The sequence below is a fragment of the Sorex fumeus genome, unplaced genomic scaffold (assembly GCF_029834395.1).
Source record: "Sorex fumeus unplaced genomic scaffold, SorFum_2.1 ptg000063l, whole genome shotgun sequence".
In the NCBI taxonomy this organism is placed as follows: domain Eukaryota; kingdom Metazoa; phylum Chordata; class Mammalia; order Eulipotyphla; family Soricidae; genus Sorex; species Sorex fumeus.
Genome location: NW_026606120.1, coordinates 7,142,615 through 7,161,243, shown reverse-complemented (window position 1 = coordinate 7,161,243; position 18,629 = coordinate 7,142,615). Strand labels below are relative to the sequence as shown.

The following is an 18,629-nucleotide window of genomic DNA, read 5'->3' as shown; positions in this document are numbered from 1 at the left end:
TGTTCCCTGGGGCCTTTCCACAAGTGGGGGGCGAAGGGGGTGGAAGAGGGGGCGGGGGGAGGGGCTTCACAGCAAAAGGAGAAGAAGCCTGGCCAGGGGCTCCCATTTCCACACCCCAGCCCTGCTCAGCTGTCCCTCACTGGAGCTCAGCATGGTCCCTGCTGGAGGTGAGGGCTTGAATAAAACCATCACTTACCATTCTCACCTCCTGGGGGGTGGGTAGAGAGAAGGAGTCGGGCCTTGCTGGCTGGCGACAATGGCTGTGGAGGAAAGCCCTGGAGAGAGGGAGAGCAGGTCAGTGCTTGCCCAGGTAGCCTGCCCTTCACCAGCGTGCGGAGCAGAGGACAGAAGGGAACGGGAACTGGGGGAGAGCGGCAGGACTGTTCCTCAGGAGCCCACACTGATGCAGGAGGGTCAGGCTCCATCATCGGCTCGCATCAAGGGCCCAGACCCCCAACCCAAGACCCAGAGGTTATTCTCAGCAACCCATTCCTTCTGCGGGAAGCCCCTTCTTTATCTGGACTATCAAGGCCACTTTTCTGGGAGTCTGGGACTTCCCCGAGCTGCATGGGAGAAAACGAGCATCATGGGTGAAGCCCCTTACCTGTGGCGTAGGGCAGGTTGTACTGTGCCGGGAGCAGCGAGTAACCCAGGTGGTGGTGGTGGTGGTGCGTGGACATGAGGCGTTGGGAAGGGGAGGTGCGGGGCCGGTCCACGCTCCGTTCACTGCCACTTGCACCCCCGACGCTGCTGCAGCTGCCGCTGCTTCCTACCACCCCACAGCCTCCCCGGTCTCTCTCCTGAGACGATTTATCACTTATCTGGAAAGGAAAGCCAGGAAGGCCCGACCGTGAGAGCCCCACCCAGCAGAGCCCAGAGCTCGAGCCTCCCAGGGGTGCCGGCAGCGGCCTTACCGTGGGGGACTTGCTCTTGTAGTGGCTGGCGTGCTGCTGCAGGATGTCCAGGGCTTTGGACTCGGAGCTGGGCTTACAGCTGACACTGGGGCTGGCACGGGCCTTGTCTGCCTCTTCTCCCCCTGACACCTTGCTGCCGTACGGGGAGAAAGAGTAGCTGGAAGGCAGGTAGGAACCTGGGAGGAGAAGAGGGCAATCAGCGGGAACCCCAGGATAGGGACCACCTTCCACCACAGGGGCACTACGCCCCCAGTTTCTGAGGAATCCACCTTCTAGATCCCAGTCTTGGGATCCATCCTGGGAGGTGCAAGAGGGTGGGAAAGTCCTGGGAGCTGGAGCCAGATGCTTTGGACTCACACCCTAGCTCTGAAACGGAGCAGCAGACCCACCACCTTTCGGAGTTTCCATTTCTTCCCCAGGGAAGAACCCACCCCGACATTAGGGTGACAGAGAGGATGCACGAGGACAGTGTGCATGAGTCACCTAGGACAGAATGCAGCCCCGCTATTATTACTGTTAATGTTTGTATTCTACTCTTGGCCATGCTGAGGATGGGACTTGGGGACTGTGATCAGGGGTGCTGAGCAGCCTCCCTGGCCACAGACATAATCGTCACTATCGTCATTAATCTTATTTATTTGGGGGCCACACCTGGCACCAAGCTCTGGGGCTGTTGCCGTGACACCCAGGGCCCCATATTGTTCAGGCACTAAATTGTGGTCAGCTGCATGCAAGACAAGAGCCTTACCCCTTGACTCTTTCCACTTCACCCTACCATGGGTGGGAGGCAGAGCCACAGGCCGAGCTCATCTGCGGTCTGAACAGCTCATCTGGCCCATCTGGAGTCTGCTTTAGAACACTGAGTCAGAATAGCAAGACTGTTTCAGAGAAACAGGGCAATCGTCTTGCATGGGGCCAACACAGCTCGAATCCTGGACCCTCCCCAGGGTCCCCCGAGCACTGGCAGGAGTGATTCCTGAGTGCAGTGCCAGTAGTAACTCCTGAGCACAGCTGGGTGTGGCCACCCTCCCCAAACCCAAAAAAGAACAGCGAGACCGTTTCAGCTGCTTTTGCACGGGAGATGCAGCTCTGAGACGTGAGAGCGGCCAACGCACGCCAGCTCCAGCATCAGTGAATGGTCTGGGTTTGAGCACTCTCTTGGTGAGTCTCCCCGCTGTACCCCTCCCCGGGACTCAAGGAGGGAGTGTGACGAGCTGAATCTCGGTTGCAGGAGAGAGAGTATAGTGGGTGGGGCACCTGCTTTGCACATCGAGGCTGGTCCGGGTTTGATCCCCAAGCCCGGACAGGACTGACCTCTAGATGCAGCGCCAGGAGTCAGTCCTCCCCACCTGTCCCCAGACAGTGGGATGTCTGTTTGCTGACTGCTCAATCTGACTTCCCACTACCTGTTCGTGTCAGTCTGTTTCAAATCCTACCCCAGTCTGCAGTTAAGGCTGACCAACACCTCGCAGAGATGAACACCAAGCACTGCATTCATTTCGTTTGTTCCATGGATCTGTCTGGCTACCTGAGGGCAAGCTCCTCAAGGGGAGGCGCTAGTCTTCCCTCTTCTGCATCCCCCCCTCCAGGATTCTTCAGTGTCAGAAGCAGGGTCCACATCTCCTGGCTGGGGCGGGGGTCACTTTCCATCAGAGATACCGGAAAACTGACTGCTGCAGTGTTAGGGAAAGAGAGGCGGCCCCCACAGCAGCCATCGAAGGTCACTCAGGAAGTGAGGGTCCTTGTGGCACCTCACAGACAGGACAACAGGATGTCACTGCAGCACTTCTGTGGGCACCCGGCATTGCTCACCTGGGTAGTTCTGCATCATGACGGCGGGCAGGCCCCGGTAGCTGGGGTGGCTCGGGTCGTAGGACTGGCTGTAGGAGTAGCCGTGCATGTAGGGGATGTAGGACTGGTGCTGAGTGAGGGGGGATGACACAGGCACGTGCACGCTGGGCCGGGGCTCCTTGCCCCCGAGGCGGGCCTCCTCGGTAGCGGGCAGCTTGCTGCAGTCACTACTTGTGCTTTCCTTGCTGTCTTCCTTGGGGACAGCGTCCTTACTCCGGCCCCGCTCCTCCTTCAGTTTGCGGTCCCGTTCCTCCTTCCACCGCTCATCCTCTGACTTGATGTCCGAGTACTTGGCAGGATACACATAGGTCCACATCCGGGGCTCTGCTTCCTGTGACCAGAACATGGGCAGTTCATCACTGGGCCCTGGGAACCCAGCACAATGGGGCTCTATAGATCCTCACTGACCATCAATTCTGGTCCTCCAAGGAAAGCCGACCCCTCCCTGCCCCCAAGAGGCCTCCCTTCCTACTGGGACAGTCACCTGCTGAGGGTGTTATTGAGGGTGCCAATAGGAGCCCAAACGACTACAGGCTGAGCACCTGGTGTGCATGGAGGCCTGGGTCTGACCCCACCCCAGCAAAGTGGGGTGTGTGCCCTCCCCTCATCCAAGCCAAACTAAGTTTCTGAGCTGAGTGTGTTGTGGTCTGAAATAATGATAAGGTTGACACAGGCTCCTCCTGAAAGAAGCCCACAAGGAGGAAACAGTGGAAACCAGCTCAAGTAGTGATGCCTCCATGAACCCAGAGAAGGCAGGCACTGGCTAACACAGATCTCTCATCATGTGCGAAAACACTTTTGCTATTTACAAACATGAGAACACAGAGAACACCAGACTAAGGTGATTCTCCCAAACACAGATTTATCTTAGCCTGACCCGACCCCATCTGCGCCCCAGTCAGGGCAGCCCTGATTTGGGAGGGAGGGAGAGAGGGGGAGAGATAGGGGATGACAGAGGGAGGGAAAGGGAGGGAGAGAGAAAGAGAGCGAGTGGAGATGGGGGGAGAGGGGGAGATGGAGAGAGAGAAGGAGGGAGGGAGGGAAAGGGAGAGAGGGAAAAGAGAGGGAGAGGTAGGAAGGGAGAAAGAGAGGGAGAGAGAGCGAGAGAGGGAGGAAGAGAGTGAAAGAGTGGGAGCGGAGGAGCTGGCAGCACCCCCACTTGCGCCAGAAGCGGTTACCTGCCGGTACCAGAGGACCGGGTCCACTTCTGCCTGTCTCCCACACTCGGCACCGACCTTGGCCTCAGGGGTCTCCTTGCCAAGGTGGCCGGCCTCACTCAGCTTCACTTTAAGTCCCTCGGGGCCCTGGATGGGCAGTTTGGATGCTTCGTCCAGCTTGGGAATGATGACTGACTTGGTGGGGTCAGTGCCTGGCTCCTTGGCCTTGCCGGGCCCCGCCTTGACCAGATCCGTCAGGCTGGAGGCCTTGGTGAGTGTGGGCGGGGCCGACGGCTTCTGCTTCCACTCCTCCTTGAGCGCAGCCTCGCGCTCCTTCAGGCCCAGCTCCGGCTTCTTGTCCAGCCCGCGCTTCTGCTGCTCCTCGTACTGCTGCCGGTAGGCCGTGCTGGTGCTGAGCAGGTGGCCGTGGTAGCTCTGGTCACCGTAGCCGTAGGGGGGAACGTAGGCGTACTGGTTGTAGTACAGGGACTGCATGTACATGTTGGGGCGCTGCTGGATGACGGACGGCTGCTGGCTGGAGCCGCTCAGCTCCGGCTTCTTCTCTTCGCCCGGGTCGGTCTTCCCCTTGCCCTCCCCGCTCTCAGGCTCCTCGTCCTTCTTTGTCTTCACAGCCTGGTTCTCCCCTCCTGCCTGGCCGCTGGGGTTCAGAGCACCTGGGCTCGACTGTGCGTAACTGGGCGAGTAATAACTCTCAAAGCCTTGGTAATAGGGTGAGTCTTTGCTCGGGGGCTGAGTGGGGAAGAGGGTTTTCTTAGCACAGTCCTTGACCAGCTGCTCAGGGTCCTTGGATTTGATGCTGTCCACTTTGCCCTCCCCGTCCTCCCCGGCGTCAGAAATGTCGGAGTATGCGGGGCTGCTGGTTTTGACAGAGCTGCCCTCGGCCCCGTTCTGGGTCACAACATGTAAGGGTGTCATCGGCTGGGTGGGGGTGGTGCTGTCCAGGCGGCTGCTGCCTCCGATGGAAGGGCTGGGGGCATTGTCGGTGAAGCTGTAGATCTTATCCGCTTCAGCCTTGATGCTTGCCAGGCGGCTCTGGTGGGGGTCTGAGGACCCGTTGAGGAGTCCCTCCACTTTCATCCCATCTCCTGCCGCTTCCCGGAACGGGCTTTTGCCTTCCTCTGTGCGACAGGCCTTACCAGGCGTCAGAGGGCTTTCCAGCTCCCGGGCACTCTCCTTCTTCTTTTTGTCCTTCTTCTTCTTGTCCTTGGCAGGCGTCAGGGTGGGGCTGACAGCGAAGGGCTCCCCCATTACGGTGGGCTTCGGCTGGATGGGCTTGAGCTGGGGGCTGCTGGGTATGGCCTGGACCACGGTGGTGGCCAGGCCAGAGGAGGAGCCGGGGCTGGCGGCCGTGAAGGCGGCGGTCTGGAAGGCATACACCTGCTGCGGCGGGAGGGCGGGGGCGATGGGCCGGGCTGCCTTCAAGCTCTTGGCAGGCATCTTTTCTGCCTTCAGACTGGCGGGTTTCTTACACTTCTCCTTTTCCAAACACTTCCTGTCCGTGGAGTCGAAGGCATCACTGCTGGTCTCGTCCATGACAGCGGGCCCATCGTCTGAGCCGTCGTTGGAGGAGGCCCCGAGGTCAGGGTCCACCTCCCCACTCAGCTTCTTCTTGCAGAGGCCTTTTGTGATGAACTTGCCAGACGGAGAAGGGCTGTGGGGCTCGACGAGTCGGACTTTGGGGGTGGCGGAGCGGGCTGGGGACAGGGAGCCTTTTTGTGCCACAGACGCACCATTGCAGCTGCCGATCTCCGTGTGGAGACCTGGTTCCTCCCCGCACTCACTGTCCCCGTCCGCTTCTGTCTTGCTGTCGTCGTCAGTGTGGGCATGAGCTTGGTGATACTTGAGTCCATTGATGTGCTTGTACTTCTTGTTGCAGTTTGGGTGGGGACAGTCAATGAGGACGGGGGAGGGACAGTTTCTGTCTACAACGGCGGGTTCCACCTTGGTCCCAGGGAGGGGGCCAGTGGCTGACCCCATGGAATTCGTGCGGATACGTTTGTTCCCCTTGGAGTCCTCTGAGCTGGAATTCAGCTCCATGTCAGAGAGAGGCTTGTTTTTCCGCTTATTCGCCGAGGAAGGGCTGGCCTTGACCTCCTCAGTGGTGCTGCTGGCAGGCGGGCGATGCTCAGAGGAATTCTGGCTGCCCCGGCGGCCTTTGCTGTTGGCGCCTGCCCGGGTTTTGCTGCTGCTGCTGCTACCTTTGCTGTCTGAGGCGGTGGCGGCCTCACTGACAGGCGTGTTGCTGTTGGGACGCATACGCTTGCCCCTGCCCCGGCCATTGCGCATTTCTAAGTCACTGGTAGGGGAGTCACAGAACCTTGGCAAGGGACAAACAGGATTATTAAGACAAAAGAGCTTCAAACCTGAGTTTAGCTGCAGACTCCAGAGCTGCCTGGATGCAGTTATCAAACTTTCAGTGACACTGACTGTGAAAGGGACCTGCAGGAGGGCGAGCTCCTTGGCTTCTGCACGCTGGCTCTGACCAGTCCCCCACACTGGGCTTCCCACACCTGGCAAACAGATCCTCCTCTTGGGAGAAAGCTGTATAGTGCCATTCATTGAAAGTCAGTCTGAAGGGAAGGAGAGGTCCTGAAACCCACACCGTGTAGCTTCAAAGCTGAAAAAGGGGTCAGGGAGATGCTCAAAGTGCTGAAGCACAGGCCTGGCATGCAGGACCCCTGGGTCGACCCTGATACTACATGGTCCCCTGGCACTTCTGTCCTGAGCCCCTTTGCCTTTGAGCTCAGTCTGCTCAGTGTGGACCCAAAACAACATTAAAAAAATATTTAAACACACACACACACACACACACACACACACACACACACACACACACACACACGGGCCAGGGCCACAGCTGAGGGGAAGAGTGCATGTCTTATATGCATGAGGCTGGGCAATCCCCCTTAAAAAGGTCAAATAAGACTCACAATATTCTGGCATTTAAGTTTCTGAGAGAAGAGCTGGGGGGTGACTCAAAGGGCTGGAGCACATGCTTTGCTCAGATTCAATCCCTACCTAGACCACATAGTACCCCGACGTTTTCTCCCTGAGAAATAGCTTCTATCAAAAAAGGCATCACTGGGCCAGAGAGACAGTACAAAATTTGCCTCGCATATGACTGACCCCAGTTCAACCCCCAGCACCACATAGTTCCCACTCACACCCCTGCCCACCCAGCAGCACTGGGTCTAATCCTTGAGCACAGAGCCTAGAGTAGCCCTAAGCACTGCTGGGAGTGGGGGGTGGGGTCAGCAACCACCCCCCAAGTGGGGAAAACAAATGGTGTCCTCAGTGAATATTTGTTCATGCAGACTCTATGATCTTTGCCTGAAGGTGGAATCCAGAATTTAATAATTCCAAATAAAGTCTTAAACAGGATCTCTTCCCTGTTCCACCCCACCTGTCAGTCCCTAACTCATTTTTACTCCTGAGTGGCAGGTGAATGCCAAGGGCTCCCTTGCCTCCACCCCATAACGTGCTGGGGACTTTTTCAAAGCTGTTGTACTCAGAGCAGCATACAGGGCGAAGGAGTGAAACATCAGGGGGCTTACCTGGGAGGTGCCCAATCATGCCTGGTGCAGTCTAGAAGTGTACCTACGTATGTCTTATTTCTCCACGTTACATTCACCACCAACATCCCTGCAAGACAAGAAGACTGGATATAGACACAGGGGAGCCTGCTGGGTCCCAAGATAAGCACTTCCCAGAAGAACTGCTCCAGTTTTGAGAGGAGCTGAAGGGCTGGCTGCTCTGGGCCCTACTGAAAAAGCAGGATTGGGCCAAAATGGCCCTGAGGAGCTGCCTACTGGAGGTCTGTGAAAGGGGCACTTACTGCAAAAGTTCTGTGGTCCGATAAAGGCAAATTTTCTTCTTGTGGTTTTATTTACTTTTTTTTTTGGAGGGAGGTGCACTCCTGGGTGTGTTCAGGGACCATATGTGATGCTAGAGATCAAACCACGGTTGGCTGCATGCAAGGCAAGAGCTTTAACTCCTGTATTATAACTCTGTTCCAAGGCACATCTTCTTAAGTAAAAAACAAAAACAAAAACAAAAAAACAACAAGTAGTGGAGGTAGACAGAGTACAGTGGGTAGGGTATAGCCTTGCATGATGGACAACTGGAGTTCAATCCCTAGCACCCAATATGGTCCTCCAAGTCCCACCAGGAGTGATCCTTGAACACAGAGCCAGGACTAACCCCAGAGCACCTGCTTTTCACATAGTCGATCCAGGTTTAATCCCTGGCAACCCATATGGTCCACTTGCCATGTCAGAAGTGATCCCTCAGTGCAGAGCCAGCAGTAAGACACACTGAGCACAGCCTGGTGTGGCTCAAAAACAAAAACTAAAAACCAACCCTCTCCCCAAAAAAGAACCTCTCATATACCTACCACCCAGCTCAATGGATTTGTAAAATTTTGTGCCGTATTTTGCAAAGCGGTGTGGCCTTTATTTTCACACTTTCTACTGATGGGATCATTCTGGGAGTGTAGTTTTCCTTTTTTACTTAGCACTGCACTGTAGTACTGTTCTCCCATTGTTCACTGATTTGCTTGAGCAGGCACCAGTAACGTCTCCATCGTGAGACTTGTTGTTACTGTTTTTGGCATACTGAATACACCATAGGGAGTTTGCCAGGCTCTGCCATGCAGGCAGGACACGCTAGGTAGCTTGCTGTGCTCTCCGAGAGGGTTCCTTTCTACTTAACATTATAAATTCATTTTCTATTTTCCTTTTTGGCGATTGCCCAGTGTGTGCAAGACAAGCGCCTAAACTCTTGGACTACCTCTCTAACCCCAACATTGCAAATCCTGTGATTGTTCTATGTTGACATAAAAACTTATCCTATTCATTTTAACTGTTCTCAAATATATATCACTGTATAACTTGGCCACAATTTACATTTGTCCTATTGATGAACACTCAGTTTCTCAGTATCTTTTTTCTTTTTGCAGGGCACATACTGGTGGTATTCTGGTCTTACTCATGAATCCACACTAAGGATCACTCCTGATAGACTCAGGGGAACATATGGGTGCTGCAGGCAAGCACCCTACCTGCTCCAGCCCTACTTTTCTGGCACATTTTTGATCTTAGATGACATTGCAACAAATATTTATGACATATTCATTTTATTTAAAAATACTTTTGAGAACCGGGGAGGTGGCTCAAAAGACACCACACAGTCCTCTCAGCACTGCCAGGAATGAAACCTGAATAGCAGGCTGGAAGAAGCTTGAGCACCGCTGAGTTTGGTCCCAAAACAAACAAAAAACTTTTCAATAGATAATATAGTCATACTCCAAAACTCAAAAGGTAGCAAACAAAAACCAAAATCACAACAGGGGCTGGAGAGCTAGTACCGAAGGAAAGGCACTTGTCTTGCATGTAGCTGACTCAGATTCCATCCCCAGCACTGCACAGGGTCTCCTGAGCAGTAGAAGCCCCGAAACAAACCCCAAACCCCCAAACTTAACAAACCCATATATATATACATGTATATATATATGTATATATATATATACATGTATATATATATAGTGTTCCTCCTGTCACTGTTTACCCCCACCCCCCTTGGCCTTTTTTGGGCCACACTCATAGGTTCTCAGGACTTACTCCTGGCTCTAAGCTCAGGGATCACTCCTGATGGGACATGGGGGACCATATTGGGTGCCAGGGATTAAACCTGGGTCAGACACACATGCAAGACAAATGCCCTTCTCGTGTCTCTGTTCTCAAGTCTTCCAGTTGTCCTACTCAGAATTATCCATCCCTACCCATGTATGCCTCCTGCCAAGATTTATAAGGAAAAGTTTATATATTCTTCCTAAAACTGAACCAATACATACAATGCTCTGCCCCCTTTTCTTCACTCTTTCACATAACCATTATATTTTTGATTATGAGTACATGAGATATTTCATGGTTTTCAAAAGCTGAATTAGAATGATTTTTAACATGTACCGTAATTTATTTTATTGGGCCCTAGTGGTAACACTTGGTTGATCTTTTCCTACGGAATTATCAATCTTTTTCTTACTTGTAACTCTCAATGTATTAGAAAGTCTTTTTTTCTTTAATACAAACCATGCATTTTTTTTTTTTTTTGCTTTCTTTCTGGGTCACACCTGGCGATCACAGGGGCTACTCCTGGCTCTGCACTCAGGAACTACCCCTGGCAGTGCTCAGGGGACCATATGGGATGCTGCAAATCAAACCCAGGTTGGCTGCGTGCAAGGTAAATGCCCTACCCGCTGTGCTATTGCTCCAGCCCCATGCATTTTCTTTTGATGTCATTTGCTAATGGTGATTAAAGCTATCTATAAATGAATTTATTTTTTAGGGAAGTAGAACTGCCTTAAGGAAACTCAGAGAAATGAGAGAAACAGAGACACATGTTCAAGAAATACAGGTCAGGGCCCAGAGTGACAGTACAGAGGGTAGGGCGTTTGCCTTGCATGCGGCTGACCCGGGATGGATCTCCGGCATCCCATATGGTTCCCAAGCACTGCTAGGAATAATTCCAGAGTGCAGAGCCAGGAGCAGCTCCTGAGTATCACTGGTGTGATCCTCCTACCAAAAACAGAAAAAGGGGGGGGGGGAAGAGGGAGAGATCACAGACTTTGCCAGAGTGGGAAGGTCCAGAAATTAATTTTTGATGTTGCCGCATTTATCAATTTTCTTATTTTTTTTGTTTTTCTGTTCTACCCACCTGTACTCAGGACTTATACCTGGTTCTGTGCTTGGGGATCACTCCTGGCAGGGTTCAGGGGACCTTATGGAGTGCTGGGAATTGAACATACAAAGTGCCAAGTCACTGTACTATAGCTCCCACTTCAAGGTCTATTTGTATTTTTAAAGTTTTATTTCTCTGGGGCCACACACAATAGTGCTTAGGGATCACTCCTGGTTGGGGGACCATATGGAGTGCTGGGGTTTGAACCAGGTCACCACAAACAAGGAAAGTGCCCGACCGCTGTACCACCACTTCAGTCCCATTTATCAATCTTTGATGGATTCAGAGGTTTTGTCTGTTTTAGAAGGCCCTGTCCTTATGGGTCCTTTTAGTATTTTATATTATGATTCTCTGGACTTTTGGTTGTCTTTTATCTGACCTCCTCTGGTAGTGCTCCAGGGACTCTCTGATGTCAGGGCTTGAATCCAGTCCTCTGATAGGTGAGCAAGAGATCCAGCCCTTTGAGCCACCTCCTTGGCCTCTATGTTGTGATTCCATCTTCGATCAGGAGACTGGAGAGATATTACAGGGTAGGTACTGAACTAACCTGGTTCAGATGTTGGCACCACACAGTCCCTGAGAATCCCGTGAGCCCTGGAGGCCCCTGAGCACAGCAATGTGGCACCTCACAGCTGCAGCCTCACAGAGCCCAACAGGCACTCCATCTGTGGGCCCGAGGACTGCAGCTGCTGCCTGCCTGACCAGGAATCACCCCCAGGGACTTCCAAGTACCACCTGGGAGACACAAATCCTTACACAAATCTTGGAATGATTTGAAATTTCACCTGGTATAAAGTGTCTGGCAAGGAATGGACTTGTGCACTGTGCTAGGGAAGCTCCCAGGAAAGATGCCAGTGGCGGGACTGAAATCCAGGCTTCACGCATCCAAGGGAGAGGATCCCACTCTAACACACACTCCAGACCTCAACTTTGGGAGTGTTCAAGAGTTATCCCAGCAGTGCTCGGGTGATCTTATGCGATACTACCCAGTTTCATCAGGGGATGAAACTGGGACCTGCCACATACAAGGCAAGAGCCCTACCCCAGTACTACTCTGGCCCCTGAACTTAATTTTCTGATCTGTTTTTTGGGACATTTTTCCTACAAAACTTTTTTTGTTAACACCAGAGAGATAGTACAAGAATTGAAGTGCTTGCCTTGCATTCCACCAACTCTGGTTTGAATATGTAACACCACATATAGTCTCCTGAGCACAGCTGGCGTCAATCCTGAGTACGGAGCCAGGAACAATCCCTCACTACTGTTGGGTATAGTCTCCATCACCTCCCAAAAGAACTTATTGTTTGTCTGCCCGACTTTCTGTACTATCTCTCTGGTCCCTATTTATTTTTGGCCACACCTGGCTGTGCTCAGGGCACCTTATGGGGTGCTGGGGAGCAAACCTGGGATGGCCACATGTAAGCAAAGTGCCCAGCCTCAGCCTCTACATTTTTAATAGAAAAAATTGAATTTTATGTGAAAATACATGAAATTCAGATATTGTTGCCCATGAGCAAAGCTGTATTAGAACCAGCCATAGTGTATAACTGCATTAGAATGATTTTTTTTTGGCTTTCTGCATCACACCTGGCAATGCTTAGGGATTACTCCTGGCTCCACACTCAGGAATCACCCCTGGTGATTCTTGGAGTGCTTGGTGGTGCTTGGAGGATCATATGGGATGCCAGAAATTGAACCCAGGTTGGCTGCATGCAAGGCAAATGCTCTACCTGCTGTACTATTGCTCTAGCCCCTAAGATGATTTTTAAAATGTACCATAATTTATTTTATTGGGCCCCAGTGTCCTACACTTCGGTTGATCAAAATTATTCACTTACATATGATCTGTGCTTGACTCTGTGTCCTAAGACTGCGCTCAGTATGAAAGAGTGAACGGGTCAGCTGCAAAGCCTGAAATAGTGACAATCTGGACCTTTACAGAAAAAACCTTTACAGCAACTTCTGTTTTTGATTTTTTTCCATTTTAATGTAAGTATTTATTTTTGTTGGTTTTTGGGCCATAGCTGGTGATGCTCAGGAATTACTCCTGGGGGTGCTCGGTGGACCATATGGCATGCTGGGGATTGAACCCATGTCAGCTGTCTGTAAGGCAAGCAATATCTGTACTATCTGCTCTGTACCTGTTTTACTATCACTCTGGCACTCTTTTAATTTTAGCATATTTTCATTATTATTATATATCTTATTATTATGATTATATATTTTCATCATCATTATTATTATATAGGTAAAAATATTTCTAGTTTATCTGGCAATTTCATTTTGATCCTGGGGAAAAAAGCTGTCAATTTTTCAAGATCCTGGGGATTTTCCAGGTATCTTTTTGTTACTGACTTTTAACAGAATTCTACTGTTGTATGATTTCAACCTGTTTAAATACAAAGGTGCCCAACCTTAGTTTAAAAAGACTCATCAGAAATCTACTTCTTCAAGCAAAGAGAGAGTGACCCTTGGTTGTACTCAAGGCTACTCCCAGCCTGCTCAGCCCTAGACTACCCCAGTATCCACTGGGAGCACGTACATCCCACTCTGGAAGCACTGAATTGAGACTAATCTTCATCTTTCACCCAGATCCCAATTTATTTGTCTTTTGCTCTATATTCCATAGGAACTTCATCTTTCAAGTTAGATACTGATTTTTTTTTCCCATTTTACTGTTATTTATTTTTGATGTTGGAATCACACCTGGCGGTACCTGGAGAGCACTGGTGCCAGGGACTGCCAGCAGCAAAGTATATATCTCAACTGTGGAGTTGTCTGCATGTAGCCAAGCTCAGTTCAAGTCACAGCACCCACCAAAGGACCCCTGAGCCCCACGGGGAGGGAGCCCTACATAGAGCCAGGAGTACACCCTGAGCACTGTTGAGCATGGCCTCCAGGCGCCTTTTCCCCATCCCAACTCCAAAACCAAAGAATAGCCATGCAACACAAAACCATCCGGCTGTACATTGCTTCTGAAGGTTTCTGAATTATAAGACTTGGGAGTGGGGAGGAGTCTGGGAAGAGAGCAAGGGGTAGAGCACATACTAAGCACATGCTGAGCTCATGGTCTTTAAGCTCCACCCCTGGCACCACACGGCTGGCTATAGTTCTGGTGGCTCCCATTGAAAATGTTACAGTATTTTAATAAGTACTTGCTCTAGACACTGAAGAGATAATCCAAGTGATAGAACATTTGACTTGCATGTAGCTGACCTGGCTTTGATTTGCAGCTCCCTACATGGTTCCCCTGAGCACCACCGGGATTAATTCTGAGTACAGAGCCAGGAGTAACCTCTGAGCATCCGTGGGTGTGACCCCCAAACAAAATAAAACAAAAATAGCTGTTTTTGTTCTCAGGCGGCGCTTTTCCCTCTGAGTACTCTTCTGTTTCAGTCCTTTTTGAGGGGGTTTGGCTGGACTGGGTTGTGCTCAGGGCATTTTTTTTGGGTCTCTTAAGTCAGCATCATGCATCTGCTTTCTCGTTTCCAACCTTCCACTGATCACACCTGCCTGCAGCAGTCTGGGTCTGTTTTCTTTACCTTGTGAATTTATACCTGAAAATTGTACTCCTTTAATTAGCATTTGAATGGGTCCCAAAAGGGACAGTAGTGGGAGGTAAATACATACTTTCATCTATAGTGTTCAACCCTAATCTGGATTTACTGACTTCTATTCAAAGCCTGCCAGTCTTTCCAGCTCTTTCAGTATTTTTTTCTTTTTTTGGGGTCACACCCAGTGATGCACAGGGATTACTCCTGGCTCTGAACTTAGGAATTACTCCTGGGGTCCTCGGGGGACCATATGGGATGCTGGGAATTGAACCGGGGTCGGTCGCATGCAAGGCAAGCACCCTACCTGCTGTGCTATCGATCCAGCCCCTATTTCAAGTATATTTATGGTGACTGTCATACATTTTTTTTGTGTCTGATTCTTCTAATTTCTATTTTTTCTGACTGCACATTAAAACATTTTCAATGACTATAACATATTTCAATGACTATTTCTCATCTTCAGGATTCAAAATTGGTGAATTTTTATACACATGTACTATTTAGTTCCCATCAACACAAGGTCCTCAAATGGCTGGTTTTTGTACTTCGACTGTGTATTCAGGGATCACTCCTTATGAACTCAGGGGACCATATGTGGTGCTGGGGATCAAATTGATAGTCCATGTTGTGCATGGAAAGTGTCCTTCTGCTGTACTCTCTCTTTAGTCATGTGGCCTGTTCATAGCTACGTTCATTTCCCTTCTCTCTCCATCCCCCACCTTATTTCCTGGCAACCACTATTGTGTTCTTTATTTCATTGTCATTTTAAAGAATATCAGATAAGTGGAATCTACAGCTAGAAACTTAACTTTTTGTCCCACTTGGTGATGGTGGGGTGGAGAGAGGGATTTCGGGGGGCCATATGGGGTGCCAGGGATTGAACCTGGGTTAGCCATGTGCAAGGCAAGTGTCTTACCTATTGTACGATCTCTCTGGGCCTTCTAAATACTCTATTAAAAACAATTTTAGGGGGCCAGTGAGATAGCACAGGATTAAGGCTATTAGCTTGCATGTTATTTCAATCCCAAGTACTACATATACTCTGAGCACTGTCAGGAGTGATCCCTGAGCACAGCTGGGTGTGGCCTAAACTCAAAGGAGCAGCAACAGCACTCCCTTCTGGGATGGAAGAGGTAACTCAAGTGACATGAGGGCAGTGGGGGATGGTCCTGGGCATACTGGCTGTGATGGAAGTGAAGAAACTGCATACCAAAGCCATAAACATGAATGTCACTGCCACCATAGGAAGAAAAAACACAAGACACATGCATTTAAAAAGAAACAATTGTTTTAGGTTCAGTGGTAGAGTATACATATTGCATTGTTTACAAGGGTTTGGTTCCCAGCACTACTCTGCAGAAGTGGACCACCAGAGTTACAAGCAGTTGTGGTGGGTAAGATCGACATGTGGTATTGGGGACCAAACCCAGAGCCCCACACATGCAAGGCAGGCTTTACTTGAGTCATATTCTTAGCCACAAATATTTCAAAGCTTTATAATTTGTGGTTCTTGATCCATTTTGTGAAAGTCTTTTTTCCCTTTTTGGGTCACACCCAGCAATGCTCAGGGGTTACTCTTGGCTCTGCACTCAGGAATTACACTTGACGTTGCTTGGGGGACCATATGGGATACCAGGCATCAAACCCCGGTTGGCCTTGTGCAAGGCAAATGCCCTACCTGCTGTACTATTGCTCCGGCCCCCAATTCTGTGAATTTCTCGTAGGAGTTTTGTTGCTTTTATGAACTTTGTTTTGTTTCTGAGCCACACCTGGTGATGCTCAAGGGTTACTCCTGGCTCTGCACTCAGGAATTACTCCTGGTGGTACTCAGGGATTTTATGGGATGCTGGGGACTGAACGTGGGTCAGCCATGTGCAAGGCAAATGCCCTCCCTGCTGTACTATCGCTCCAGCTCAGGAGTGGAATCTGTGTATTCCAATGAAGAAGGGAGGAGGGAGAGGTGGGAGGGGAGGAGAAAGAGGAAGAGGAAGAAGAGGATGCCCTACCTCTTACTCTAAGAATCTGCACCTTTGCCAAAATTCAGTTGAGTATATTTGTGATTTTGTTTCTGGGTTCTTTGTTGTTGTTCTACTTTGCTTTGGGGCCACACTCAGTGATATTTGATGCTTGCTTCTGGTTCTGTGCTCAGGGATCACTTAAGAGATCCTATATGTGCCAGAGATTGAACCTGGATCAGGTATGTACAAGGTAAGGAAGTACCCTACCCACTGTACTCTCAGCTCATCCCACAAAATTAATATTCAGCTGCAAACAAAAATTCATTTACTAGTTTTAGAAGGTTTTTTGGTAGATTTTTCCATGTACCATGTACCTCTGTACAACTTTTTGTCCCTTTACTTCCCCTTTATTATTATTATTACATTTTTTAAAATTTTTTTGCTTTTTGGGTCACACCTGGCAATGCACAGGGGTTACTCCTGGCTCATGCACTCAGGAATTACTCCTGGCGGTGCTCGGGGGACCATATGGGATGCTGGGAATCAAACTCGGGTCGGCCGTGTGCAGGCAAACGCTCTACCCACTGTGCTATCACTCCAGCCCTCTACTTCCCCTGTATTATTGATGCTATTCCAAATATCCAGTGGTCAAATACTCCTGCTATGCTCTCACATGTGGCTGCTGAGCACTCGGTATCGCACACTTCTGTGGTGTGGGGACAACAAGGGCTGTGCTGCTGGGCAATGAACTGGTGATGTTGGGATGTTGCTGGGGATCAAACTTGAGACTGCATGACTGCCGGGCAGGGATTCTACACCAATTACCCCCTCCCCAGTTTGTCCTTTCTTGTCTGGTCGCACGATCTAGACTATCTGGGCCTATGCTGAACAGGAGGAGTGAGAGCAGATATCCTTGCTTCATCCCTCAGGGTAGGGGAGTGAGCAATTTAGTTGTGATTGTTAAATATTAGGTTCTTGGTTTGCAAGATGACTCAAAGAACTGGAGTACAGGCTCTGCATGCAGGAACCCTGAGTTCAATCTCAAGCCCCAAACCCTGTAATCTCCAGTACTACCAGGAGCAACCCCTAAGCACTGCCAGGTGAGGAACCCAAATAAAACAAAACAAAACAAAAAGACCCCCAACCCTCCCCTTACCCTGCCCCAACAAACAAAAAAAGATTATATATATATATAATGTTCAGTTCCATGCCTGGGATAAATGAGGCAAAAAAAAAAAAAAATCCTGAGAACTTACCGTCATGTTGTCCCTTGAGTCCTGGACTCCTTCTTCTGTAGGTTTTTTGTTTTTCTGGGCCACATCCAGTGGTGGTTGGGGGTTGCTCCCTGCTGTGCTTAGACCATGTGATGCCGGGGGTTCCCCTGAATGCAAAGCATGGGTTCCAGCCCTTTGAGTCCTGGCCCAGGACCACCTGCTTTTCTCCACTTTCCTTAATTTTGTTTATAAAGTATTATACAGGGCTGGAAAAAGTAGAGTGGGTAGGGTGGTTGCCGTGCTTGTGGCCAGCCCGGAGTTGATTCCAAGCACCCCATATGGTCCCTTGAGCCCCGCCAGGAGTGATCCCTGAGTGCAGAGCCAGGAGTGAGCCCTGAGCATTGCTCAGTGGTCTCCAAAGAAACAGACAAACACAAAATGTTTGTTATATTACAATCTAAGGTGAGAGAAACAGGGAAAAAGTATTTCTGCTCAATTTCCCCCAAAGTAGAAGGCCTGGTTAAAATTTACTGGCCATCTTTCTTAGCATTAGATTTCTATTTTAATTTCGTTTTGTGACCATTCCAACTGATGTTCTAGGGGCCATGCACTGCTGGGGATCAAACCTGCCTCCTGCAAAGAAAGCATGCACTCCAACACTCTGAGCCATCATTCCTGGCCATAGATTTCTATTTTATAAAGACCTGGTTTTGCAGGCTCTTTTGGGGTATGAGGTCTTCTTCCACCTAATCGCCTAAGATACTAACCTAAATAGTGATCTGAGCACTAGAAGAAATTTAGGAAATCAGAGTTCTAATAATGAACCAGCAGGCAACCAGCAGGCAGCTTGACAAACTTCTTCATAGAGCCTGAAACGTCCTCTTCCCACTCAGGAACTTCTTAAAGTTTCCTTTTAGGAGGCAGATTATGTGCTGGAGATCATGACCTTCTGGCTTCAAGTTCTGTCTCTTTATGGGGCATTTTCAGTAACTGGTTTCCCCTTCTTAGGAACTCATTCTCCTTTTCTTGTTCCAAGACTTGGGAGCCAAGAAGCACACAGCTGCAGTCACAGAGACACATCTCTTCTAGCTTCAGTCCATGGAGACAGCTACTCAGCTTTTTGGGGGTCCACGCCCATCAGTGCTCAGAGGCTATTCCCCTGATTGTGACTCTATGTGGTCCCGGGAACTGACCTGGAGCCAGTCGCCTACCAGGCCTCACC

The 18,629-nt window shown here is 50.1% G+C and overlaps 1 protein-coding gene across 2 annotated transcripts in view; it reads right to left on the bottom strand.

Moving 5' to 3' along the window:
• The window catches only part of ZNF609 (zinc finger protein 609), a 171,004-nt gene that overhangs the window by 2,660 nt on the left and 149,715 nt on the right, over nt 1-18,629 (bottom strand). For both annotated transcript variants that reach the window (XM_056128098.1, XM_056128097.1), the window contains 6 exons: nt 7,498-7,585; nt 3,944-6,260; nt 2,727-3,096; nt 915-1,090; nt 605-821; nt 197-275 (listed from right to left, as the gene is read on the bottom strand). In XM_056128098.1, the coding sequence (XP_055984073.1) occupies nt 202-275; nt 605-821; nt 915-1,090; nt 2,727-3,096; nt 3,944-6,260; nt 7,498-7,585 (3,242 nt within the window). In that variant the 3' untranslated portion in view covers nt 197-201. The remainder of the gene's footprint in view (nt 1-196; nt 276-604; nt 822-914; nt 1,091-2,726; nt 3,097-3,943; nt 6,261-7,497; nt 7,586-18,629) is intronic.